General features: G+C 42.6%; 1 protein-coding gene across 29 annotated transcripts in view; it reads left to right on the forward strand.

The window, feature by feature from the left end:
• Window positions 1-27,866, forward strand: part of PWWP2A (PWWP domain containing 2A) — a 113,693-nt gene that overhangs the window by 69,235 nt on the left and 16,592 nt on the right. For 15 of the 29 annotated variants that reach the window (XR_014830914.1, XR_014830913.1, XR_014830915.1 and 12 more), the window contains exon 1: window positions 6,230-6,874. The exons of 2 other annotated variants lie outside the window; for them this stretch is intronic. Coding sequence is in view for 5 of the 27 variants with exons in the window: in XM_021076911.2 (XP_020932570.2) it covers window positions 6,294-6,874 (581 nt within the window). In the remaining 22 variants the exon portion in view is untranslated. Of the gene's footprint in view, window positions 1-6,229; window positions 6,875-7,729; window positions 8,445-12,585; window positions 12,656-27,866 lie in introns of those variants that run through there. 12 more of the 29 variants (XR_014830926.1, XR_014830924.1, XR_014830923.1 and 9 more) reach the window with 3 other exon arrangements.

Raw genomic sequence — 27,866 nt, forward strand, 5'->3', positions numbered from 1 at the left:
CCCTCAATACACTGAGAACTGCTGAGACACCTGGGGAGAGAGCCTGTGATTGACATGTCTGTCTGTAGTTACCCATCACAGTCTTGGTCCAGGAGTAGGTGATCTGATGTCAGAAGAGAAATATTGGTTACTTGGATAGAAATAAGCCTAGAATAGGAGGAACAACTTAGTCACTGTGGCTTCACAGCCATGTGCTGTCAGTCTGTTTCTTTTGTCCTGAGTCTCTGCTACCCATGCTGTTGTCTGCATTTGATTTCCTGAGAGGCCCGGCCCAGGAAACCACCCTCCCCCCAAAAAAAACCTAAGACATAATTAGCTGTATTATCCCTCTTCAACAACCAATACTCCAGTGTTAGGGTTTTTACTTCTCTTACAAGTTTGGTTATTAGGAGTCAGAGCTCCTGGAATATGGTCAACCCCAGATGCAGTGATAATTCTGAATTTCTAGATCAGGGTGCTAACAGTTTTTGAGCTATACTGACTATGATATATATTAAGCACTTCCTATATGTGTTGCATAATTTAAAAACAAGCCCTATAGGAAGGTAGTTACTATTAAAACACGTTATAGGGAGTTCCCATTGTGGCTCAGTGGGTAAGGAGCCTGGCGTAGTGTCCGTGAGGATGCAGGTTTGATACCCGGCCTCACTCAGTGGGTTAAGAATCCGGTGTTGGAGTTCCTATTGTGGCTCAGGGGAAATTAATCTGACTATCCATAAGGATGCAGGTTTGATCCTGGCCTTGCTCAGTAGGTTACAGATCCAGCCTTGCCTTGAGCTGTGGTGTAGGTCACAGATGCAGCTCGGATCCTTCATTGCTGGAAAGACAAAAAAATAAAATAAAATAAAAAAATCTGGTATTGGGGAGTTCCCGTCATGGCACAGTGGTTAACGAATCTGACTAGGAACCATGAGGTTGCGTGTTCGGTCCCTGCCCTTGCGCAGTGGGTTAAGGATCCGGTGTTGCCGTGAGCTGTGGTGTAGGTCACAGACGTGGCTCGGATCCCGCGTTGCTGTGGCTCTGGCATAGGCTGGCAACTACAGCTCCAATTCGACCCCTGGCCTGGGAACCTCCATATGCCGTGGGAGCGGCTCAAGAAAAGGCAAAAAGACCAAAAAACAAACAATCCGGTGTTGCCACAAGCTATGGTGTAGGTGGCAGATGTAGCTCAGATCTGGCATTGCTGTGGCTGTGGCATAGGCCAGGCTGTAGCTCCAATTCAATCCCTAGCCTGGGAACTTTCAGATGCTGTGGGTGTGGCCACAAAAAAGGTTAAGCAGCTTGCATAAAATCATGCCAGATCATAAGCTAGTCAGAGGCCAACTGTTTTTTTTGTTTTGTTTTATTATTACTATTTTTTAATGGCCACACCTGTGGCCTATGGAGGTTTCCAGGCTAGGGGTCCAATCAGAGCTACAGCTGCTGGCCTATACCACAGCCATAACAACGCCAGATCCTTAATCTACTGAGCGAGGTCAGGGATTGAACCCACATCCTCATGGAGCCTAGTGGGGTTTGTTAACCACTGAGCCACGATGAGAACTCCAGTCAGAGCCCAACTGGGAAGTCACATACAGGTTCATTCAGTTTCACTCTCTGAGGTTCTTTTGTTTTTGTTTGTTTGTTTCTTTTTTTTTTTTTTTTTTTTTTTTTTTTTTTGCTTTTTAGGCTGCATCTGTGACATAAGGTAGTTCTCAGGCTAGGGGCTGAATCAGAGCTGCAGCTGCCGGCCTACACCACAGCCACAGCAACACCAGATCCAAGCTGTGTCTTCGACCTACACCATAGCTCACGGCAATGCCGGGTCCTTAATCCACTGAGCCAGGCTAGGGATTGAACCCGTGTCTTAACACATACTACTCAGATTCATTTCTGCTGCGCCACAACAGGAACTCCTCACTCTCTGAGTTTTTAGCCACCAAACCTAGTACCCTGCAGAACTCAGAGGTCAAAGTCTGCTTGTGATAGCAAAGATGCACTTGGGTAGTCAGCTGGACTCCTTATCCCTGCCATTCATCTACCCATCCCTTCAATGATCTGTCCAGTCAACTATTCATCTGTTGTGGTCTAAATGTTTGTGTCCCTCTAAAATTCACCTGTTGTGGAGTTCCCGTCCTGGCTCAGTGGTGACCGAATCTGACTAGGAACCATGAGGTTGCGGGTTCGATCCCTGCCCTTGCTCAGTGGGTTAAAGATCTGGCGTTGCCGTGAGCTGTGGTGTAGGTCACAGACGTGGCTCGGATCTGGTGTTGCTGTGGCTCTGGTGTAGGCCGGCAGCTACAGCTCTGATTCGACCCCTAGCCTGAGAACCTCCATGTGCCGCGGGAGCGGCCCAAAAAATAGCAAAAAGACCAAAAAAATAATAATAATAATAAAATAAAATAAAATTCACCTGTTGTGATCTTAACCACCCAGGTGATGGCATTAGGAGTGGGGCTCTGGGAGATGATTAGGTAATGGGAGCAGGGCCCTTAGGAATGAGATTGATGCGCTTATAAAAGGGGCCCTAGGAGTTTCCTGGTGCCCTAGTGGGTTAAGGATCTGGCATTGTGACTGCTGTGGCTCAGGTTGCTGCTGTGGCACAGGTTCAATCCCTGGCCCAGGAACTTCTGTGTGTTGTGGGCATGGCAAAAAAAAAAAAAAAAAAAAAAAGAGGGCAAAGAAAGCTCCCTTGCCCCTTTCTGCCAATGAGCACACAATAAGAATTCTGCAGCCTGGAGGAGGGCCTTGACTCCATCGTGCTGGCATCCTGATCATGTACTTCCAGCCTCCAGAACTGTAAGAAATAAATTTCTTCTCGTTTATAAGCCACCCAGTCTGTGGCATTTTGTTCTAGCAGCATGAATGGACTAAGACACCATCCAGCCTTCCAGTCCTTCATCAAAACCTCCATCCATTCAGCAACATATACCATGTAGCTATTCATTCCACAAATATCAACGGCTTCCTCTATGCTGACTGTATGCCAGGAGGAGGCTGAAGACAGAGGAGACTAGGAGCCCATGTAAAAGCTGGGTTCTTAGTAGCTATGGAACTCCCTGAGGGCAGAATTGCTTGTTTTTGTCTTTGCAGTGCATAAAATATGATGTACTCCTGCCTTCTTTTCCAATCTTGTCTCAGCTACTTATCTTCTTGCTTTTTTCCTCTTCAACTACACTGGTCTCTTTCTGGTATAAACTAAGCCCTCTTTTGCTAGAGGACTTAAGCAATTGCTGTTCCTTTTGATTCATATGGTACATTCTGCAGTGTCATATGGCTTATTCTTATGCTTTGCATTTTAGTTAAAAGGTTTTATACTCAGAGTTCCCATGTGGCTCAGCTGGTTAAGGATCTGGCATTGTCACTGCTGTGGCTCAGGTCACTTCTGTGGCACAGGTTCAATCCCTGCTGGGAACTTCTGCATGCTATAGATGAGACCAAAAAATAAAATTTTTTTTTTTTGTCTTTTTTTTGCCTTTTCTTGAGCTGCTCCCGCGGTATATGGAGGTTCCCAGGCTAGGGGTCTAATCGGAGCTGTAGCCACTGGCCTATGCCACAGCCACAGCAACGCAGGAGCTGAGCCTCGTCTGCGACCCATACCACAGCTCACGGCAACGCCAGATCCTTAACCAACTGAGCAAGGCCAGGGATTGAACCTGCAACCTCATGGTTCCTTATCAGATTTGTTGACCACTGCACCACAATGGGGAACGCCCAAAAAATAAAATTCTTAAAAAAATTTTTTGCCCTTAGGCCTTTTCTGACCACTTTATCTAAAGGAGATACTCTCTGCCCCTCCTCCAGCTACTCCCTATCACCTCACCCTGTTTCTTTCTTTTATGGCTTTGCTCATGATCTGTAATAGCATTATTTATTCTTTGCTTATTTTCTAGCTCCTTTGCTAGAAAAGTAAGTCCTAGGAGGCTTTCATGTTCTTTCTGCATGCCTTCTGCCTGCCTAGCCCAGTGACATATTTATTTGTTTGCCTTGAATATTTATTTGTTGAATAAATGGATGAAAGTTCTTAGGAAGCTTGAAGTTTAATAGAGAACAGACCTGGAAAGAGTAGAAACAGAGAGGGCCTTGAATGACAAAAAGAAGAGAATATACTTGATGTGACCATAAGAAGCCAGTTGAGCCTCTTGAGTTGCAGGATGAAAATGGTGATTTCAAATGGTGACTTGGTATGCTACTATCTGCTATAAATCCTTAATTTAAATGACTCACTACAGTGTCTTGCAATGAATTACTGCAAGAGACAATCAGGTCTTAGGTCTTGAGGGGTATTTTCCTCCCTGTGGGATATTATACAGTATGGGAACTCAGTGTGGGTCTAATAGTGTCAAGGAGCTATATGTTATGTTTAGTTACGTGATGATGGTGAAATATAGACAATTGATCACTGTGAAAACTCTGTAAGGTGGGATCCATGCCTGTTTTCTGTAGCCATCTAGCCTGCAGGAGATGAACTATTTTGTTCAATGGATGAGTGAAACATTCATGCACTTGCAAAAACCTGGTTTCTATAGCATCTGTGTGATCTTTAAGAAGACCACTTTATTTATTTATGCTTTTTCAGGGCTGAACCTGTGGCACATGGAAGTTCCCAGGCCAGTGGGTGAATTGGAGCTGCAGCTGCCAGCCTATGCAACAGCCAAGACTCACCAGATCCAAGCTGCATCTGTGACCTACACTAAGCTGACAGCAACACTGAGATCTTTAACCCACTGAGTAAGGCCAGGGGTCGAACCTGCATCCTCATAGATACTAGTCGGTTTTGTTTCCACTCAGCCACAAGGGGAATTCCCTCAATTTCTTTATTTATAAAATGGGGTTAATAGTACCTGCTTTATAGGAGTGTTATAAGGATGAAATGAGATATTATACTAAGTGTTTGTATTAATGCCTACACGTAGGAGGTGCTCAATAAACATTAGCTGTAAGTAATCTTTAGAATTTCATTTTTCACTCCACCTAAAGCTGGTAACTTTTCTCTCTTTGCTGTAGGCATTCTCAGTGCCTACAGTCTCTTCTGGAGAAAAGACTCAATCTGAGGTGCAATTAGTCAGAAATGGGTTCAATAGATTCTTCTACACAAGTGAAGAAACATAAAATGGGAACAGAGAAGTAGGAGCATTAGGGCGGTGAAGAGAGAGGATTTTTTGCACCTGTGGCATAGGAGAGGCCCGGAACGAAAAAAGCTGGAGCAAGGAGCCAGGTGTCACCACTTTCCAAAAAGTAGTGTTCACAAGAAAGTCCAGGACTGCTCTCTGACATACATTAAGCTGACAATCATCAGCTTAATCTAGTGTGCATGGTGTCCTTCCTGTTTTCTTCCTTCCTTTCTCTCTCCTTCCCTCTTCCTTTCCCTGCGCCTGAGGCCTGTGTAAGTTGTCTGGCCAGAGATTGAACTCAGGCCGTGGCAGCGACCCAGGCTGCTTCAGTGACACTTTAGGATTCTTAATGCCCTCCTTCGCAAGAGATTCGTTAGCATTTTCCTACTTTGGAATAAGTAGGTGCATTGTTCCTAGAAAGTAGAGCGACGTCGAGGAAACACTTTTTGTGGGAGCTTGAGCAGCTGCAGTGATGTTATGGGAATGTCTTACACATTATTCTATTCTATTCCCGTGCAAATGCCTTGCATGGTAGGAGCTCAAAAACTGTTTTTTAGAATTATCTTCAAACTTTTAGTTGTCCCTCTCAAAGAAGCCTGTGCCCACACGCGGCAGCAAGCAGGTCTGCGCCTAGAAATAACATTTATTCTAAGGACCTCTGCGCAGGGATTCCTGGGAGGCGGTTCCCCTCCCTTATTACTTCGTTTCTCCACCCCTCGGTCGCCTTTGAAAGAGTAGGAACGCCACGTGATTCCCTCGTTTACTCCACCTCTGAAAAACCGGCTGATAATGGGCAGGAGGGTAGACCAACTGTAAGACGTTATTTTCTCCTCCAGCCAATAGAAAGAGGAGCTAAGTATAAGGCTCAGCTTCGGTGACTCCCCCGCCCCCTTTGAGCCCGTCCCCAACTCCTCCTCTAAGATACCACATTTGACAACTCGCCCGGCCAATGAGAAGTTCCTACTCTGCATGGGAGGGATGGACTGGGTGATAGACGTCCTGATTTGACCAGTGGAATGTCACAAGTGCGGGAGGGGTGTAGGATGGAACCAATGGCGCAGTGCCAATAGCGAGCATGGGGGGGTAAGGGCGGGACAAAACTGTTAGCGTGAGGGCGGGGAAGGCCCGGGGAACCCAGCAGCGCTGCCGCCGCCGCCGCAGCAGCAGCCGGAGTTGGAGGAGGGAGAAGCCAGGAAGAAAATGGCGGCTGTGGCTGCAGAGGCGGCAGCGACTGCAGCGTCCCCCGGGGAGGGGGGCGCCGGCGAGGCCGAGCCGGAGATGGAGCCCATCCCCGGCAGCGAGGCCGGCACTGACCCGCTCCCGGTCACGGCCACTGAAGCATCTGTGCCGGACGCCGAGGCCGACGGGCAGCAGTCCTCTCCTCAGGCCGACGAGCCCCCGCTCCCGCCGCCACCGCCGCCGCCGGGGGAGCTCGCCTGCAGCCCGGAGGCGGCGGGGCTGGAGCTGGAGGCGGACGAACTGCCTGCCGGTGTTGTGGAGCTGACGGCAGCCGCGTCTCAGGAGGGCCCTGACCTTCCACCTTCCCCTGCACCGCCGCCCGAGCAGCCCCCAGCTCCCGAGGAGCGCCAGGAACTACCGCTGCCCCAGCCAGCAGCCCCTGCGCTCGTGCCGCCGGCGGGCGGGGACTCCGCGGTGTCGCAACTGATCCCCGGCTCGGAGGTGCGGGTCACGCTGGACCACATCATTGAGGACGCGCTCGTCGTGTCGTTCCGCCTCGGGGAGAAGCTCTTCTCGGGGGTCCTCATGGATCTGTCCAAAAGGTACCGCGTCCTCCCCAGCACGCCCCCGGGCGCCCCGGCCCCCACGGTCCCCGGGGAGGGATCGAGCCTGGGCGGCCCCTTCACTTCGGGCTCCCGCCTCTTAGGCGCCCTGCTGCCTGTACCGCCCTTGGGTCCCGCGCGGCGCGTGGCGCGTGCTCCGAGAGGGGCAGGCGCGTGGGGCCGCAGGAGGGCGGGCCCTGCCCCAGGTGGACGCCCGCGAGTGCAGGTGTCCCGCCGGGTCGGGGGCGCGGGTGTTGACGGCCTTGCGGGTCTCACCCCCAGCCTCGGCCTTTTCCTATGACCTGGCCCTGGCTCACCCACACAAGGGTGGATGGGTTAATGCAAAATGCAGAAGGCTTTTTGCAGAGAACGGGGTGCTGGATGGGGGATACTGCCCTGTTCTCAAATTAGCCTTGAATGAGGTTGAAAAAAGGGGTGTGTGCTTTGGGACTCCCAAAAGGCTGTCACTCCTTATAAAGGGAAAAGCATTTATTAAAAATGAGATCCTTGACTGTTATTCTTAGTTAGAACTAATTCCCCCTAGATAAGTTCAGTATGGAAGCATATTTGGTTCATCATGATGATGGCTTTAAGAAAAGTCTAAAGAAGAGATGTTTTTTTTTTTTTAACCTTTAGTATCGAGATGTGGTATAAAAGTATTCAAATACTAACTTCTCAAACGATACAGTTTAAATGGTTGAGTTCACCCACAACGTTTGGGTGTGAACTCAATAGCCAGTCTCTTGTACCACATTTTCCTTTTTTAATTGTTTGGGCATTACTTTAAACAGGTGAAGAAGATACTTTCTTCTAGGTCTAGAGTTACCTTAACCTTTTTATTCTCTTCTTTTGCAGATATGAAGTGCAGAGACTCCCATTCACGGCTCTTCATTCTGTTTCCTGCAACAGCACACACTTAGTGTCTCACCTGTTTAGAAATGGTTAATTTTAGTATGTTTTACTTTTAGCTGCTTGCCCTCCCGTCCAGACCTAAGAATCTTTCCTCATTTGGGATACATAATTGAAGCATGGGAGAAGATGGGAGCCTTTACGCCTACGTCTTACATTTTTTAAAAAATTTAAAAAAATTAGTTTCTTTTTTGTCTTTTTAAAAAAAAATTATTTTTGCTTTTTAGGGCCGCACCTACGGCACATGGAGGTTCCCAGGTTAGGGGTCTAATCGGAGCTTTAGCTGCTGGCCTGTGCTAAAGCAACATGGGATCCAAGCCTCCTCTGCAACCGACACCACAGCTCACAGCAACGCTGGATCTCTGACCCACTTAAGCGAGGCCGGGGATCAAACCCGAATCCACTGGCTAGCAGTCGGATTCGTTTCTAACGCACCACAATGGGAACTGGCTGTTTTTTTTTTTGAAGTAGAATTTACGTCAGGACTTAAATACTTTTGTTTTTTGTCGTTAGAAAGCAAAATAAGACCAAAGTGCTTTCTACTGATAGCAAAAGAGAGTGTATGCTTGATAGTGTGTATGCTATTGAATTAAACAGAAGTGAAGGCCGGTGATTGTGTGAGAATCTGGATTTCAAATCTGCAAAAGGAAAGTGCAAAAAGGTAAGTTGTTTCTGGAAATAGAATGGATGGTGCTATTCTGTTTTGAGGTGCTCATTGTGTTGGTGTTTTATTTATTTTAAAATTTTCTTTGGTAGGGAACTGCAATTTGTTTGAGTTTGGGTCTATTTTTACTGACAGTACTTAGAAAGAGCAGTTTCTTTCCTTGGGGTTCCTTTCACATTTTAACATTTTGAAGTGAAAGGATCCTGTCACTAAAGTAATTTTTAAAAAGCCATTAAGGGAACCATATCAATTTTTCATTCAACAGATATTTATTGAGCACATCCGTGTAGAGCACTCTCCTAGGCATTCTGAGTATTATATGTATTCTGCCTTCTAGAAGCTTATATAGGATGCACACACATCTTGGAAGTGGTGAGGAAATCAGACGGTGTTTTTAAAATTTTATCCCCCCCCATAAAATAAAATTTAGCCCTTCAAGGAATTACTATGGGCCAATGATTGACTAGTTGAATATCTTTTTCATAGTTTAATTCGGAAAAATGTAGTATGTTTTGTAATCTGCACTTACTTGATTGCGTATTTTACTGCACAGTGTTGATGTTAATTGATGATCTGAGAGATAACTCTCTACTGGCTTTGCCAAGACCATGGCTGTAGTCATCACTTGCTTTAAAAATAGTTTGTATCCTATTCGAATTGGCCATTGAATGAAACCTTTAGACACGAGAGCTTCCTACTGAGTGCCTGTTAAGTACCATGCTTTAGTCTTCGCAACTCTGGTGGAATTTTCATTTATATAGGAGGAAATTAGAAGTTCATTCAATTCGGCCAGCCATTTAGCTTGTAAATGGCAAAGGATTCAAATGTAGGTTGGTCTGATCCTAAAGCCTATGCTTTTTCTAATTTCGTATTAGAAAGGTAATTTGGCTGGCAAATTTCCTATTAAGCAGTAAATAAAGAATTGTATATTTCTGAAATACAATGCTTATCTTCATTTCAGTAGCTGTATGAGATGAAGTGGTTTGTAAGGGTGTTGGAGCCAAGCATATTGTTCATTCAGCTCATAGCCATCGCACCTTCTGCTCTGGAGAGTCCCCCATTTCCTTAGCTGTGTCCTGGGAACAGTGGGCTCTGAAATCGTGGTTCTTGCTTGTTTTGTAGGATAATCAGGAAAGAACCAACATTTGGGAGACTTAAGTACATCAATATATGGGTGCTTTTCTTCAATCTTCCAAGGGGCCAGTTACTATTTTTATTTTTATTTTATTTTATTTTTTTTGGTAATTACAGGGAGTTTAATAAAAGTGTCAAACTATTTTTATTAGTTAGTTATTCTAACACCATGCATGGTACAAAAATGTCTTTTAAAGTTGGAAGAATTGTCCACCATGTAGAAAAAGTGATTCTAGAGTACAGGATTTCATATATAGTTGAATTGAGCAAGGGTCTACATTTGAAAGCATTAAACATTCTTCACCTTACTGTCATTGTATTTTTTTGCCTTATTTTTTTATAATTATTTGCTTGAAGAACACGTTTTTAAAGATAATCTTTTTGTGGAAAAAATGAGCAGGGCACATGTAATTAAATATACTAGGGGTTCCCTGGTGGCCTAGCAGTTAAGGATTTGGCCTAATCACTGCTGTGGATCAGGTCTCTGCTGTGGCATAGGCCAGTCTGTGATGCTGGTTCAATCCTTAGCCTAGGAACTTGTGTATGCTGTGGGTATGAGCAAACAAACAAAAAACTTACGGAAAAGAAAATGGGACTAAACAGTAGATGGAGCTGGATAGTGTCTGGATACTGGGGTGCTGACTTCTAGCATCTGCCTCTCCAATTAACACTTTGGGTAAACCTCTGTTCCTCTTTGGGATTCAGTCTCTAGTCCTTATGAAGCCAATTCGTTTTGACTTTAGGCAGTTGACTTAAAAAAAAAAAAAAAGTTTTAGTCATGCCCATGGCATATGAAAGTTCCCTGGCCCAGGGTTCAAACCCAAGTCAGAGCAGCAACCTGAGACAGGTCAATGACAACACCAGATACTTAACCCACTGAGTCACAGAGGAACTGCTCTGCAGGAGACTGTAAACACAAATAAGCAAACAAAACTTTATACCTCAGTTTATAATATATGTAAAGTGAAGAGGGTGACCAGGTGGTTTTCCTGTACTGTCCTGGTTTGTTGTTACCGCCTCCCTTTTTTATTCAGAGTAATTTGCTTTGGTAGATAAATGGCATGGTCACCCTCAACCTAAGGATATTTGAGTATTTGGTTACAAGCAGATTTTGTGTAGCATAGTATTTATTTGAAACTGAATGCCTTTAAAGTGAGGCTTGCATTCTCTAGTTTACTCCAGGCTCCTCCACTGTTGTTTTATACCCAGCCCTTATAGGTAGTTTAGATTGCCTGCCTACTCCTGAATTTATTAGCAGAGTCTAATGACTGGCAGATATATTAGATAATCAACTAACTCACAAATTCAGTTTGGTTTTCCTATTTTCTTCCTTATCTTTTGCAATTTTGACATATGTACCTTTGTTTCTTCATTTAGCATTATGTAATAAGCATTCTGTCAGTTTTTAAACTGTCTTGATGATTTTAGAATAATCAGTTGTAGCATAATATTTAATTTCCTTATGATAAGTGAACCTCCATGTGTGTATCACTCTTGTTTCAACATTTATTAACTGTTAGCCAAAAGTGTTTTATCATAAGCCCACCTCCACTGGATTATTTTGAAGCTAATCAATCCTAAGCATACCCCTTAACCATAAATATTTTGGTACAGATCTCTAAAAAAGATACAGACTTTAAAATGTAACTGTACTGTTTCAAATAATAGCAACAGTTCCTTAATATTATCATATATCCTGTCAGTGGTAATTTCTGATTGTCTCAATTAACATTGTTTTGTTCAAATTAGAATGCAAGGAAAGTTGGTACATTGGAGTTGGTTGAGAAGTTTTTCATCTGTGGTTCTCCTGCCATTACTTTTATTCTCTGGCAGTATATCTATTAAGCCATAGACTTTGGTAGAATTTTCCACATTTTGGATTTTTCTTCAGATTACATCTCCTTGAATGCATTTCCATGTTTTTTAAAATAGTTCTTTTCCCTCAGGAACAAACTAAGGGGACAACTGCAGTCTCTTAAGGGCCTCTTGTGAAAGCCTCTCATCCCTTGTTTTGGGTCAGTGGAAACATTATCTCTTACCTGCCTGCAAACTTTTAGGCCTTTCGCTTAAACACACCTCCAACTTTAGTAACTCTGAAAATAGGAAAATCTAACCAGCCAAGATAATCTTCCAAGGGCAGAGGCCTTCAGCGCAGGTTTCTAAAAAAGGTACTTTCTGGAGTTCCTACTTGTCTCCATGGTGGCGCTGGTTCCATCCTCCAGTCCAGTGCAGCAGGTTAAGGATCTGGCATTGCAGCAGCTGGAGCATGGGTTCCTGGCCTGACAACTTCCAAATGCTGCAGGTGAGGCTAAAGAGAAAAAAAGGTAGTTTCTCAGCCTTCTCTATACTTGAAGGGGTATATTTAATAAGACCTGTGGTGTCTTACTGTACGAGGGATGATTTAAATAGTTTATTACTGTTCTCCACATCTTAAAAAAAAAGTTAAAAAGCTGCTTTGAAATTCTGAGATCTGATATGAATTGAGGAACCATGAAGTAAATGCTTAGGTTTAAAAACCCTTGTTGGGAGGGAGTTCGCGTTGTGGCTCAGTGGTTTATGAACCCGATTAGTACCCATGAGGATGCAGGTTTGATCCTTGTCCTCGTTCCTTGTCCTTGCTCAGAGGGTTAAGGATCTGGCATTTCTGTGAGCTGTGGTGTAGGCTCGGATCCTACTTTGCTGTAGCTGTGGTGTAGGCTGGCAGCTACAGCTCCAATTCAACCCCTAGCTTGGGAACTAAAAAGGAAAAAAGTTAAAAATAAATAAAAAAATAAAAATATAAACGCCCTTGTTCATTTTAATTTTGTGGTACATGTTTATTAAAGGTTGTGGCTATTAGTATTTTGGAATTGATCTTTTTACAAATACTGTCTTTTTATGTATGTGGGATACTGTTGCATTAAAAATAATTGAAAAGATTTCACTAAGTTCTTAACACAATTTGTAGAAAATTTACTTGTGTTTTAAGGAAATATAAACCAAGTCTGATTTTTTTTCTTTACAGAGACCATGAAACGTATGGTGCAATAGCTGTACTTTTGGTGGGAAAAATATACAGCCATTCTGGTGAAGCAGTGAGTAGTGATATGAGTAGCTTATACTAAGTGTCCAGGTTGAGAATTAAGGACTTCAAGTAGTATGCTTGAATGATTGTGTGGAGTTGTACATTATTTAAAACACTTGAAATGTTTTTGGTTGTTATCCTGCTTATATCCCAAGGTGTCGTTAAAGGATTTCCACAGTAAAATAGCATAGAGGCAAGTGCTTATCACTTTTTCTGACCTAAGCAGCTTTAGGACACACACTGCTGTACTAATATTTCACTGTATTGAGAGTTGGCTTTTTTTTATCACTTCTTTTTTTCTTCACTTCTTGTACTAATGATTTACTTTGGAAGTGATTAGTTGGATATTAAAAGTCCAGTTTGAGGAGTTTTCACTGTGGCAGCAGGTTCAGGATCCAATTGGTTAAGGGTCTGGTGTTCCTGCAGCAGTGCATAGGTTGTAGCTATGGCTCAGATTCGATCCCTGGCCCTCGAACTTCATATGCCACAGATGTGGCCAAAAATAAGCAAATAACTAAAACTTTATAAATTAGGTAACTAGGTGTGTTAGACACAAACTCTGCCATGCATGTTTTTTTGGACTTGGGTTTCTCATGAGCTTAATTTTCAATCATTTATGTGTAAATAAGACCATACTTCGTTGTGCACAGTTTACTACGTTTAATCTTAAGATCAGGTTTTCTTGGGGGTGGGGGGAGGCTTCAAAGACTGTGTTCCTTCATCTTCATCTTCTCTATAGGTGAGTCAATATCAGTCCTATTGATTAAAAAATGAAAACTGTCCCTAGTAGTTACTTGAAATAGCTACTATTTGAGACGTGTCTTTATTTCTTAATGTTTTTTTGGTCCTGTTCTCCCTTAATTTTCCAATTAATTCAGACACATGAGCAGAACAGAAGTGCTTTAGTGGCAGAGCTTGTAAGAAAGAAAGTAAGTGGAGGTTAAGTTATACTCTGGGTGGATTTAATATAGAATTTTTGCCAGACCCTTCTGGGCAGTTGTTTTTAAATGTTCTTAAGATTTCTGAGCTCCGTTCCAGTTTGTTTTGAACAAGGTGATTCTGATGCATCGGATTCCTAGACCATATTTGGAGACAACTGATTTTTAGGGAGTAGTTTTGCCAAAATAGTAGGACCATAAATCTGTTCAACCTGTTACAAAGGTTATTGGGTAATTTGATTGGAATGTAATTACGAAGTAAGCTATATACATGTGAGGATGGGCCACTTGGGTGGCAGATCCAGATCCTTTCTGTAGAAATGGTAATTAGACCTGGAAATGGTTTCTTAAATCTGGTTGCCCACTAGAAGTTTTAAGTAGTCCATAATTTTTATCTCTTTCCTTTTGGACCAAGTGGCCTTAAAATAGAGTGGTTTTTTAGACTTGTGAAACACATACATCCTTTAATATTTGACTTCTCTTTTTTGCTTATTTGCACCATCTAGGAAGGTTGCCAAGCTTACTTTGTGTAATTAATAATAGCTACTATGTATTTCCCACTCCTAAACTAGGAACTGAGCCAAAGCACTTTGTATACATTGTTTCATTTTACTCTGGAAAATCCAGTGAGTTTAAATTCTATTAATCTCCATTTCACAGATAAGGATGCCAAGGCTCAGATTTAGTAATTTGCCTAAAATTATAAGTGGTGGATATCAATAGGTATGGAAGATGCTTTTACTTGTGAAATAAGATGAATCCTGAGAGTCACAGTGATGTTTGAGAATTACATTTTGATTTGAATAAGAAAGCACTGAGAAATTGAAGATGCTGGAGTTCCCGTTGTGGCGTAGTGGTTAACGAATCCGACTAGGAACCATGAGGTTGCGGATTCGGTCCCTGTCCTTGCTCAGTGGGTTAACGATCCGGCGTTGTGTAGTGTAGCTGTAGTGTAGGTCGCAGATGCTGCTCGGATCTCACGTTGCTGTGGCTCTGGCATAGGCCAGTGGCTACAGCTCTGATTGGACCCCTCCCCTGGGAACCTCCATATGCCGTGGGAGCAGCCCAAGAAATAGCAAAAAAAAAAAAAAAGAAATTGAAGATGCCTTTTTGAGTGATGCACAATTCTCTAAGATGTGAAAAAAATCCCATTCTAATTTTAATACATTTAACTGTATTTTACCATTACCATTTAGCTTATGATCTTGGTAGGGAGTTACCCTGGTAGGTAGAAATTGTAGAGAACTCTGTTCCTCACTCACAGGATTAGTTGCTTGCTTTTAAAATATGAACAGCTCTTCAGTTCAATTTAGTGAACTCTTTGGGCATTTTTAGAAGAGGGGTTTCTTTTTCATATTTAGTCCTGGGTCTTAAATGTTTTGTCCTGCTTGGTGTGCCCCTGGCAGCAGTGGACACCATTTCATCATGGGAGGGCTCACAGAATGTCAGATTTGAAGCTAGTTGTGAGCAGAAGATCCAGCATTGACTTAAGTACTGGACGATTGAATAGGAAAAGCGTAAGACTAAAATACAGTAAGTTGTTGGACAGCCTGTTTTTGGTAAGATAGAAATAGTGAAATAAATTGCCTTTTAAAAAAAGTCCAGGAGGAGTTCGTGTCGTGGCACAGCAGAAATGAATCTGACTAGGAAACATGTGGTATCCTAGTTGATCCCTGGCCTTGTTCAGTAGGTTAAGGATCCGGTGTTGCCCTGAGCTGTGGTGTAGGTTGCAGACTCAACTTGGATCTGGCATTGCTGTGGCTGCAGTGTAGGCCAGCAGCTGTAGCTCTGATTCGACCCCTAGCTGGGAACCTCCACATGCGGCCAGTGTGGCCCTTAAAAAAAAAAGAAAGAAAGAAAAAGGTCCATCTTGGGAGTTTGGTTTTAGCTCAGTCGGTGATGAACCTGATTAGTAACCATGAGATTGCAGGTTCCATCCCTGGCCTCGCTCATTGGGTTAAGGATCAATCCAGTGTTGGCACGAACCAAGGTGTAGGTTGCAGATGTGGCTTGGGTCCTGTGTTGCTGTGGTGTAGGCCAGCAGCAGCAGTTGTGATTTCACCCCTAGTCCGAGAACTTCCATATGCCACACATGTGGCCCTAAAAAGCAAAAAATAAAAAAGTTGAGCTCTCGAGAAATAACTTTGACCTGTGGTGGACCCTTTTGGATATAATAATAAATAGAAATATTAAATGTACATAGAAGTCATAATGGAAACAGAATTTAACACTGCTTATTGGTGTCCTGAGACAGGACCAACAGAATTCTTTTCAAGTGTTTGAAAACTGTGATGAGTATTTACATTAATAATTAGGTTGTTTTATATCAGAGTTCATTCTCGTTGCAGAAAGTCAAAAGAGTGTTTCTCTAAGCGATGTACAAAAATGAAGTCAGGATTTGTTGGCTCTTAGAAATAGTTTGCCCTTTGTGGCTGTTACCATTTTCTTGGATGGTTGTTTTAAAAAAAGAAATTATTAGGGAGCTAAATAATTTGAGTACCGTACAGATATTATGACTGTTTCTGCTTTTAAAAACTCTGACATGTGTTTTGCCTATAGTTGTTTTCATTTATATTTCCAAAATATCCATGTAAGGTGTTTTTAGAGGATTGTTTGATGTTACGTGATAGGGAGCTTAAAATCTAAATTTTAGATTGATTCCTTTGTGGCTCAGTAGGTTAAGGATTTGGTCTTGTCACTGCAATGGCTTGGGTCACTGCTGTGGTGTGGGTTTGACTGGGAACATGCTGTGGATGGAGCACCCCGAAAATCTAAATTATTTGTGTTTAACCTCTCTTTCCCTCCCTCCAAAAGCTATTTTTGTAAAAGCGGATTACATAGACTTTTCTTAAGGTTTCAGAGATTTTTTTTCAAGACTTTTATGCAGCAACCCCCCAACCCTCTACCACCAGTTAATATTCTTAAATTAAAAAAAAAATTTTGTCTTTTTTTTTTTTTTTTTTAGGGCCACACCCATGGCATACGGAGGTTCCCAGGCTAGGGGTTGAATCGGAGCTGTAGCCGCCAGCCTACGCCAGAGCCACAGCAATGTGGGATCCGAGCCGCGTCTGCAACCTACACCACAGCTCACGGCAACGCCGGATCGTTAACCCACTGAGCAAGGGCAGGGATGGAACCCGCAGCCTCATGGTTCCTAGTCGGATTCGTTAACCACTGCGCCATGACAGGAACTCCCTGTGTACTTTTTTTAAAACAGTTCCATCCACCATCTCTTTATTATTTCTTTGTTCATACCTATGGTATGTGGAAGATTCTAGGCCAAGGATCCAACCTGTGTCATAGCAGTGAGCTGTGCCACAGAAGTGACAACACCAGATTCTTAATCTGCTGAGCCACCAGGGAACTCCCAATTATGTATATTAATCTTTTGTTTTTGTCTTTAGGGCTGTACCTGTGACCTGTGGAGGTTCCCAAGCTAAGGAAGGGTCCAATCGGGGCTACAGCTGCCGGCCTGCACCACAGCCAAAGCCACGCTAGAGCCAAACCGAGTCTGTGACCTATACCACAGCTCACAGCAGTGTTGGATCCTTAACCCACTGAGTGAGGCCAAGGATCAAACCCGCAACCTCATGGTTCCTAGTTGGATTCGTTTCCACTCTGCCACAGTGGGAACTCCCTTAACTGCAATTCTAATATCCAAAAAGCTCTGAAAACCGAACTTTAAGTTTTTGGTGGCCAAACCTAACCTGGCTGAAATTATGTGAGGATGTTGTATGTATTTATCCATTTGTTGTGAAGGTTCTTTCGCATTTCACAGCTAAAATATTAGTATGCTTGATGATAGAATGCTTGTTATCTTTTGAAAACTAGGAAAAATTCTGAATTCTGAAGCCTGTCCACCTCTGTAGTTAGGAGGATGTGGACCTGTTAGCTCCCCCACTTGCTCAGTGGGGCCATGGGCCTGAAGGAGAGGGGTTAAGTAACTTAAAGTGAAGGGAAGCGGTAGTGGTGGTCAGGAACCTGACTTGGCGCCAACTGCCTGGGTTCATCTTGGCTCTACTGCTTACTAGCTGTGAGGTTTTTAATTTATTTTTTGTCTTTTTAGGGCTGCACCTGCAGCATATGGAAGTTCCCAGGCTAGGGGTGGAATCAGAGCTGCAGCTGCTATCCTACACCACAGCAATGCCAGATCTGAGCCGCCTCTGTGACCTACACCACAGCTCATGGCAACACCAGATCCTTAACCCACTGAGTGAAGCCAGGGATTGAACCTGTGTCCTCATGGATACTAGTCAGGTTCACTACCGCTGAGCCACTACAGAACTCTGTAGCTGTGAGATCTTGGGAAGGCCAATACCCTTTGCTTTAGTTTCATCAACTGTAAATTGGAAATAGTGATAACCTTTTATGAAAGGGGGTGGTGGTATTGTGATAATTAAATGATGTAAATAAGTGCATATTTAGCATAGTGCCTGGCACATAGTGCCTGGCACATAGTGCTATATAGGTGCAGAACTAAGATGAATGACAACAGCTATTACAGCCACTTGAGTAGTTAGCTTGAATAGACACTCGATCTAGATGTGTTGTGGCCTACAGTATAATCTGCATCTTCCAAATAACCTGAAGACGTCTGTGGAAGCTTCAGGTAATGCTAGTGAAGGATAATTTCCCCCTTTTCTTAAGGAAGGATGGCATTTAGATTTTACTAAGGAATGAGACAACTAGGAGTTGTTTTCAGAATCGTGGGGGAAGCATCTCAATCTCTTCTTCCCAATAACTTCTTGGGGCAGATGGCTTGAGAGGAAATTATGGGCTTTGTCATGAAAAGTTAGTCTCATTAGGGAAATTAGTCCTTAGAGTCTTTCTGCTTCTTAACATGCTTTTAAAACATAATTGAAAAGGGCTGACCTTTGACACATTTCAAAGTTAGGGAAAGGAAGATGTTTTTGTATTCTGTGGTATAGTTGAACTTTAACTAAAGTTCAACTGAACTAAAGTTTTTAATAAAGTGGTTTACACTTTTGGTCCCATCAGTATATAATCAGAAGCCTTCACTGGCCTTGTCTTATGAAGAGACTGCTATTCTCTATCCATCACACTTAGTTAACCCTCATACACACAGCAACATGCCTTTTCATCAGATAGCTTATCTGTATTTTATTGTTTGTTAAAGACTGATTCCTTACCTGCCTCCTACAGAAGGGGGAATCAGGTTGGTATGTGATTTCCTCTGATGCTGCTTTTAACCTGCTAGCTTTTACCTCACCTACTCAGTGTTTCACTTGTTTAAACTAACCTAAGTTGGTGATCAACATTCACAAATGGGCAGCCACTGTTACTTTGCTCTTCACTTAATCTATTTGGGCCCAAAGGTGAAGTCCCCTTCCTGCAAAGCTAATTGCCTAATTACTAATCCTCAGTGCTTTTTTTTCCCTCTAGTCTATAGATACCTTCTTTTGGCAGTGACTTTGGCATTCTGGTCTCACCTGCTACAGCTGGATCCTAAGGCTGGGACCTAGTTTTTTATACTATCTGACAAATACTTGTATTTCAATATAGATTTTGGGCTTAGTGGTACTTGGTGATTTTGCTGGCATTTATGCTTAAGTAGAACAAAAATTTTTTTTTAAAAATATACTTTCTTTGCTTGAAGATTTTGATGGAACTGAGATAAACTAAACTTCAGATTATATTTTTAGGGAGTTCCCATTGTGGCTCAGTGGGTTACGAATCAAACTAGTATTCATGAAGTTGTGGGTTTGATCCTGGCCTTGCTCATGAGCTGTGGTGTAGGTCACAGATAAGGCTTGGATCTGCATTGCTGTGTTTATCCATTTGTGGTGTAGACTGACAGCTGTAGCGCCTATTCAACCCCTAGCCTGGGAATTAGCATATGCTGCAGGTGTGGCCCTAAAAAGCAAAAAAAAAAAAAAAAAAAAAGGTAATCTTTTAAAACCTTATTTTGAAATAATTTGAAAGCAGAGCAAACTTTATATTCACTAATTTTTAAAATTTTGCCCCATTTTGCTTGATTGATCATTCTTTATAAAAACATGTCTTTTCCCTTGAACTGAGAGTAGGTTGTATATTTTATTCTCCTTTACCGCTTGATACTGGAGTATCTGTTTCCTAAGATCAAAGGTATTCTGGTACATGATCACAACATAGTTTTTAAATTCAGGAAATGCTGATATGAAAACTTTATCCATTTTGTAGCCCATATTTTATTAATTTGTCAGTTGTTACAAAAATGTCCTTTTAAGCCTTTTTCCTCAGTAAATAATCATGTATTGATTTAGTACAGTATATGGAATGGGAACTATTACTCAATTTAGGTTATTCTGATACCTAACCAGGAGAGGCTCAGGTTATAGAGGGAGTGTTGTGCGCTCAGGGTACATGTGCAGGAACCTGATTGGCATGTGTCCTCCATAGTGGTGTTCACTTGGCTCCTCTCTCAGGTCAGAGTGTTGTTCTGTTATTCTCCAGTGTAATTACTGTTATTTCCCCTGTGCTAACAGATCCTTTAATAGCATGGAAATAAACTGCTTTTCATCAAACTCTTCCCTCTACATTAGAGGGGAAAGTTTAAAAATTTTAATTGTGGCGAAAAACACATAAAATAAACCATCTTAATCATTTTTAAGAGTATATATAGATCAGCAGTATTGAGTACCTTTACACTGCTGTGAAGCAGATCTCCCGAAGTTTTTTTTATCTTGCAAAACGAAAACTCTATGCTTAATGTTTTTTTGTCTTTTGTCTTTTTAGGGCCGCACCTGAGGCACATGGAGGTTCCCAGGCTAGGGGTTGAATCAGAGCTGTAGCTGCTGGCCTACACCACAGTCTTAGCAACATCTGAGCTGCATCTGTGACCTGCTCCACAGCTCATGGCAACACCGGATCCTTAACCCACTGAGCCAGGCCAGGGATTGAACCCACAACCTCATGGTTCCTAGGTGGATTCTTTCCGCTGCATCACAACGGGAACTCCGACTTCAGGTATTTTATGTAAGTGGAATCATATACTGTTTCTCTCTTTTTATGATGGATTTATTTCACTTAGCATGATGTTTTCAAGGTTCATACACATTGTGGCATGTGACAGGATTTCCTTTTTTAAGGATGAGTAAGACTGCATTGTATATATATGTACCAATATTTTGTTTATCCATTTGTCTGTTAATAGGCATTGGGTTGTTTCCACCTTTTGGCTAGTATAAATGCTGCTGTGGACATGGGTGGGCACGTATCTTTTTGAGACTTTTTGGTTTGTTTTGGATATATATACTCAAGTGGGGTGTGCTGGCTTGTATTTTTAATTTTTTGATGAATAGGTGTAATGTAAATTTTCTTTTGTAAAATTTTCTATTGCATGTAGCTGACTATTGATTTAATTTCATTTGTCCTGAGAGTAAGCTTTGACAATAAACAATCTCAACAGAGATGCAGTGTGAACCAAAATTTAAGTTTGCTTCACAGATTTCTCTCTCTCTCTCTTTTTTTTTTTTTTTGTCTTTTTGCCTTTTCTAGGGCTGCTCCGAGGCATATGGAGGTTCCCAGGCTAGGGGTCTAATCAGAGCTGTAGCCACAGGCCTATGCCAGAGCCACAGCAACGCAGGATCCGAGCCACATCTGCAACCTACACCACAGTTCATGGCAACGCCGGGTCCCTAACCCACTGAGCAAGGGCAGGGACTGAACCCGCAACCTCATGGTTCTTAATTGGATTCGTTAACCACTGCACCATGATGGGAACTCCAGATTTCTCTTCTTGATGATTTCTTGCTAATTTAAGGAAGGGGGTTGGGGTTGTTTGTGAAAACATCTGCTTGAAATGAAAATAAATTTAGATAGTTAAGAAAAATACATTAATTGCATATAGTTTTTTCCTCCTGTATGTTCTTTAAGGAAAGAATTCTGGGAGGGAAAGGATTCTTGTTGTTCCTTGATCTATTTATTAGAGGGAGGTTTGGTCCAGACAACACTGGGGCCTAGGAATTCTCTGGTAGCTCAGTGGGTTTTAAGGATCTGGTGGTGCCACTGCTATGACTCTGGTTACTGCTGTGTTGTGGGTTTGATCCTGGCCTGAGAAATTCTGATTGCTAGGGGCTTGGCCAAAAAAAAAAAAAAAAAAAAAAAAAGGCTGCAAAACCTTGGGGCCTATCTCAACTAACCCTCCTGAACTTTTTTCCTGAGCATTTCTTTGGCATTTATATTAGCTGAAGATTCTTTTTCATAGTGTTTTTCTTCTGCCTTGACACATAATAACTATTAAGTCTCAATATTCTCCCTCTGCAAAATTTTGACACTCATTACTCCTAAATTATTAAGATGAGAGCTAATTTTGAAACTTTTTATAGATTTACAGGAATTCGAAAAGATAGTGTAGGGTGGTCTCTCACTTTACCTGGTTTTCCCCAAAAACTTTTTTTTTTTAGGGCCACACCCATGCAGTGGGGAAATTCCTAGGCTAGGGGTTGAATTAGAGCTACTCCTGCCAACCACAGCAACGCCAGGTCTGAGTAGCATCTGTGACCTACCCCACAGCTCATGAAAATGCCAGATCCTTAACCCACTGAGTGGGGCCAAAGATCAAACCTGCATCTTCATGAATACTAGTTGGTTTTGTTTCCACTGAGCCAGACTGAGAACTCCGGCTTTGAAACTTCTGAGTGTAGTTGTTGTAGGCTACCTGTGGACCCCTGTACATACACGTTATACACATAAATGAAGCAGATTCACTGCAGTTATATGTATTTACACTGTGATTTTTTTTTTTTAATGTAAATTATAGTTGTGGGAGTTCCTGTTGTGGCTCAGCAGGTTAAGATTAAGAACCCGAGTAGTATCAATGAAGATGAGGGTTCAATTCCTGGCTTCAGCATTGGGGTGATCTGTGGTGTAGGGTGCAGATGTAGTTCAGATCCGGGTTGCTGTGGCTGTGACGGAGGCCAGCAGCTGCAGTTCCTCTTCAACCTCTAGCCTAGAAACTTCATGTGCCGCAGGTATGGCCCTAAAAAGCAAAAAAAAAAAAAATTTGATTTCACAATCAGTGTCCTCACAGGCAGTTTGAAAACATTGCCGCGGTATTAAGTGTTGTCCATGGAGGGGTAACAGCATGATTGCTAAGACAGAGTAGGACACTGATCCCCCTTTCCTCTTAAAATGATTTATCTTCTGGTTCTTTGAGGAAGTTTTGCTATTACTTAAAAATATTTTTCTGCTTTTGTCAACCCATCACCCACAATTACCAGTTTGGGCTTCTGTGTTTTTTTTTTTTTTTTCTTTTGGTGCCTGCAGATTCTATTCACCATTATATAAATAAGTGCCTTCGTGTGTTATTAGAAACATTTAATGCTTGTATTTTACATGATTAGGAGGAATGGCAAGGAAAAAGACCCTAGAAGGTGAACATACTAAATTCTACAGCTTATTCCACATAAACAACTTTAAAATAACTGGCTGGATCATCCTCACATTGAGATCATAAATTAGAGATACAGAAAGGATCCCAAACTCTAGTAATTATTAGTTGAAAATAAGATCAAGTTATTTAAATGAAGTAAGTTTTTTTTTTGTCTTTTTTTGAGGGCCGCACCCACGGCATATGGAGATTCCCAGGCTAGGGGTCTAATCAGAGCTGTAGCCACTGGCCTACGGCAGAGCCACAGCAGCGCCAGATCCGAGTCACATCTGCGCCCTACACCACAGCTCATGGAAACAGCGGATCCATAACCCACTGAGCAAGGCCAGGGATCGAACCTGCAACCTCATGGTTCCTAGTTGGATTCATTTCCGGTGAGCCACGATGGGAACTCCATAAATGAAGTAAATAAAATGAAGTAATTTCTAACCAAGAAAAAAGACTAGTATTTATTGACTTATTCATCCTCCCTTGAATCCCAAGGTAGGAAATGGTGTTATTTCCTTTTGCTTAATGTAAAAACTGAGTTTAGAGAGGTTCAGTAATGTGTAAGGATACAGAGCTGGTGAAACCTGGTAAAAAAAAAAGATAGTCGCAGCTTAGTTATTCCTAATAAAAGGAAGGATATTTGGAGTTACTGTTGTGGCTCGGTGGGTTAAGAACCCTACCGTGAGGATGAGGATTTGATCCCAGGCCTTGCTCAGTGGGTTAAGGATCTGGTGGTGTTGCTGCATGCTGCAGTGCAGGTCGAAGATGTGGCTCAAAAACAGTGGCTGTGGTGTAGCCTGGTAGCTGTGGCTCCAATTTGATCCCTAGCCTGGGAACTTGCATATGCTGCAGGTATGGCCCTAAAAAATTTTTTTGTATTAAAAAGGAAGGATTTATCCTTTGTTCAATTATGGAAATATCTGAAAGTTCAATGGGGCAAAATGATGGTTTCTTTTTTTTTTAATATATATATATATATTTTTTTTATTTTCCCACTGTACAGCAAGGGGTCAGGTTATCCTTACATGTATACATTACAATTACATTTTTTTCCCCCACCCTTTCTTCTGTTTCAACATGAGTATCTAGACATAGTTCTCAATGCTATTCAGCAGGATCTCCTTGTACATCTATTCTAAGTTGTGTCTGATAAGCCCAAGCTCCCGATCCCTCCCACTCCCTCCCCCTCCCATCAGGCAGCCACAAGTCTCTTCTCCAAGTCCATGATTTTCTTTTCTGAGGAGATGTTCATTTGTGCTGGATATTAGATTCCAGTTATAAGTGATAAAAATGATGGTTTCTTAATACAAGTTAGAAAATTTTATTAATACAAATAGTGGTCTCACTTCAGATGAGTTGTTTTATGCAGCTCCACATTAAAACACAAAACCTCTTTCTTGTCATCTTGAAAAAGTGGTTATTGAGCACGCACATATGAGAGAAGATCAGATGCTCAAAGTGCCTTGCAATTAATAGTCAGGAAGGCTAACACTTAGGTACCAAACGCTGTGCTAGACTAGAAAACTGCTTTTCCCCAAGTCTGATGTAGTGGGGAATGTGTCCTTTGTAGATTAAACCCAGACCCAAACTTGTCCCACCCTAGGTAAAAAAGGCTTTCCTCTTCACTTAGTGGTTTGTACTTGCTATACCTTACTGGTTTGTGGTAGCGAAGCTAGCAAACGACTTAAGGAAGAAACCATTTAGGCACTGAAACTAGATATCCTGGTGTTGGCTCTTCCTCTGTTCCTGCCAAAGTTTGGGTGTATCTACAGCCCTAAAGAACTTGATCTTTTCTTTTGTCTTTTTGCTTTTTCTAGGGCCACTCGCGCGGCATATGGAGGTTCCCAGGCTAGGGAGCCAGTCACAGCTGTAGCCTCGCGGCCTACACCAGAGCCACAGCAACTCAGGATCCGAGCTGCATCTGCAACCTACACCATAGCTGACGGCAATGCCAGATCCTCAACCCACTGAGCAAGGCCAGGTACTGAACCTGCAACCTCATGGTTCCTAGTCAGAATCTTAAACCACTGTGCCACGTTGGGAACTCTCCGATCTCAAGATTTCTTGCCAATAAATATATTCTGTACTTTTTTGGGTACATAGGACTTTTTATAGACAGAGAACCAAGACTCATTCTTTGGAAAAGCAGACCTATAAACACCTGCATCTAATAATGTTAGGACTACTTTGTGATGCCTAGATGCTTGTCCTTGGGCTCTAGGCACCTCTGCCTTAGAGGATAGGTATTAGAATTGTATTGTGTTCAATACCATTTGTTCACATGTATAGGATGTAATTATTTGGTACTGTTTTTTTTTTTTTTTCCCCACCTTAGGGCCACACCCTCGGCATATGGAGGTTCCCATGCTAGGGGTCCAATCGGAGCTACAGCTGCCAGCCTACGCCACAGCAACGCAGGATCTGAGCTACATCTGTGACCTACACAGTAGCTCACAGCAACGCTAGATCCTTAACCCACTGAGCAAGGCCAGGGATTGAACCCTCAACCTCATGGTTATTAGTCGGATTTGTTTCTGCTGTGCCACAAGGGGAACTCCAGTGGTTTTTTTTTTTGTCTGTTGTTGTTGTTGATGTTGTTGTTGCTGTTGTTGCTATTTCTTGGGCCGCTCCCGCGGCATATGGAGGTTCCCAGGCTAGGGGTTGAATTGGAGCTGTAGCCACCGGCCTACGCCAGAGCCACAGCAACTCGGGATCTGAGCCGCGTCTGCAACCTACACCACAGCTCACAGCAACACCGGATCGTTAACCCACTGAGCAAGGGCAGGGAGCGAACCCGCAACCTCATGGTTCCTAGTCGGATTTGTTAACCACTGCGCCACGACGGGAACTCCCCTGGTTTTGTTTTTTGGTGCAGAAATCTAAGTATAGCAAGTTTAGATTTAAGGGTTTTTTTATTTATTTTTCTTTTGTTTAGGGCTGCATGCAGCATATGGAAGTTCCCAGGCTAGGGGTTGAATCAGCACCGCAGCTGCTAGCCTATGCCACAGCCACAGCAATTCGGGATCCAAGCCACATCTGTGACCTAGACCACAACTCAGCAATACTGGATCCTTAATCATCTGAGAGAGATCAGGGATCAAACCAGCATCCTCACAGGAATTCCTAGATTCACAGGTCTTTTGTGTTTAGCTCATTTATACGTCTGCGTGAGCAGGAAGGTTATTTGACCCCTGTTTGATTAGAAACTGATAATTGTAAAGACTTGTGTTCCATGCAAGGACTTTGCAAATTAGGTCTGGACCCGCAAGGACGTTTTTTTTTCTTTTTTAGATCACATCCGAGGCATATGGAGGTTCTCAGGCTAAGGGTCGAATCTGAGGTACAGCTGCTGGCCTACACCTCAGCCACAGCACAGAGCCACAGCAATGCAAGATCTGAGCTGCATCTGTGACCTACCCTATGGCTTATGGCAGCGCTGGATGCTTAACCCACTGAGCAAGACCAGGGATTGAACTCGAATCCTGAGGGATACTAGTCATATTTGTTTTTGTTGTGCCACAATGGGAACGCCCTGAAAGGAAGTTTTGAAATTCATTTAATGCATCTGCCTAGTATCAGAAGAAATGAAAATAGACCAGAGTAGGAAAAAGACAGTTATTAACGGAAAAGATAATATAAGGTCAAGCGTTTTTTTTTTTTTTTTTTTTTTTTTTTTTGCTTAAGTGTATATTTATATATGTATATATGCATGTATGTATACATACATAAAACACTTTCCTGGATTGCAGTGTGAAGATATTTCTTAATATATGATGTTATTTTAAAAAGCTAGTGGGGGAGTTCCCATCGCGGCGCAGTGGAAACGAATCCAACTAGGAACTATGAGGTTGCGGGTTTGATCCCTGGCCCTTGCTCAGTGGGTTAAGGATCTGGCGTTGCTGTGAGCTGTGGTGTTGGTTGAAGACTCAGCTCAGATCTGGTGTTGCTGTGGCTCTGGTGTAGGCCAGCGGCAATAGCTCCAATTGGACCCCTAGCCTGGAAACCTCCATATGTTGAGGGCTCCACCATAAAAAGACAAAAACAGAAGATAAATACATAAAAAGCTAGTGGGAGTTCCCATCGTGGCTCAGTGGTAACAAATTGGACTAGTATCACTGAAGATCCTCGCTAAGTGGATTCAGAATCTGGCATTGCCATGAACTGTGGTGTAGGTCGCAAATTCGGATTGGATCCCGTGTTGCTGTGGTTTCGGTTGGTGGCTGCAGCTCTGATTTGACCCCTAGCCTGGGAACTTCTATATGCTGCAAGTGCGGCACTAAAAAGGTTAAAAAAAAAAAAAAGCTAGAAACCTCTGCTTCTGCGGTAATTTGTGAATCTGAATTGCCAGTATTTTTGTGGTTGCTTTTTTTCTTCTTGGTAGGAATGGGGGGTCAGGGTGGATAAAAGGCTTAAGAGTTACAGTAGAAGTTCCTACTGGGCTGCAACGGGAGCTCTGTGATGCAGGTTTGATCCTTGGCACAGCACAATTTAAGGATCTAGTGTTTCCACATCTGTAGGTCGGATATGATCCCTGATCCCTGGCCCAGGAACTCCATGTGCCAAGGGGTGGCCAAAATAGAAAGAAAAAAGAGGGTAGAAGAGTAAAGAAGCAAATGTCTTTGAATCTTTAGTGTTTAAACAGTAAAGTGGAGATGGGATTTTACTGATTAAAAATTTTGGGGTAGTTAAGGCTCACTCTGCTTGTGAAGCTTTTAAAAGCTATTATAGCCAGAGGAAGATACATATATTACAGATTTATAACTGCATTTATTGAATATGCTGTCTATAGTTGAGGGAATGTTGTATCAAATGACATTAAACATTAAGCTACCTGATAGCACATCCTTTCTGATTCAAGACGGGCAAGATCTGTTTTAGATAATGTCAGATTATTCTGGCATTGC

This window comes from Sus scrofa, chromosome 16 (genome assembly GCF_054392235.1).
Source record: "Sus scrofa isolate SSC_HxYL_T2T_F1_AM1 chromosome 16, Sscrofa_HxYL_maternal_Yorkshire_Landrace_v2.0, whole genome shotgun sequence".
NCBI classification, from domain to species: domain Eukaryota; kingdom Metazoa; phylum Chordata; class Mammalia; order Artiodactyla; family Suidae; genus Sus; species Sus scrofa.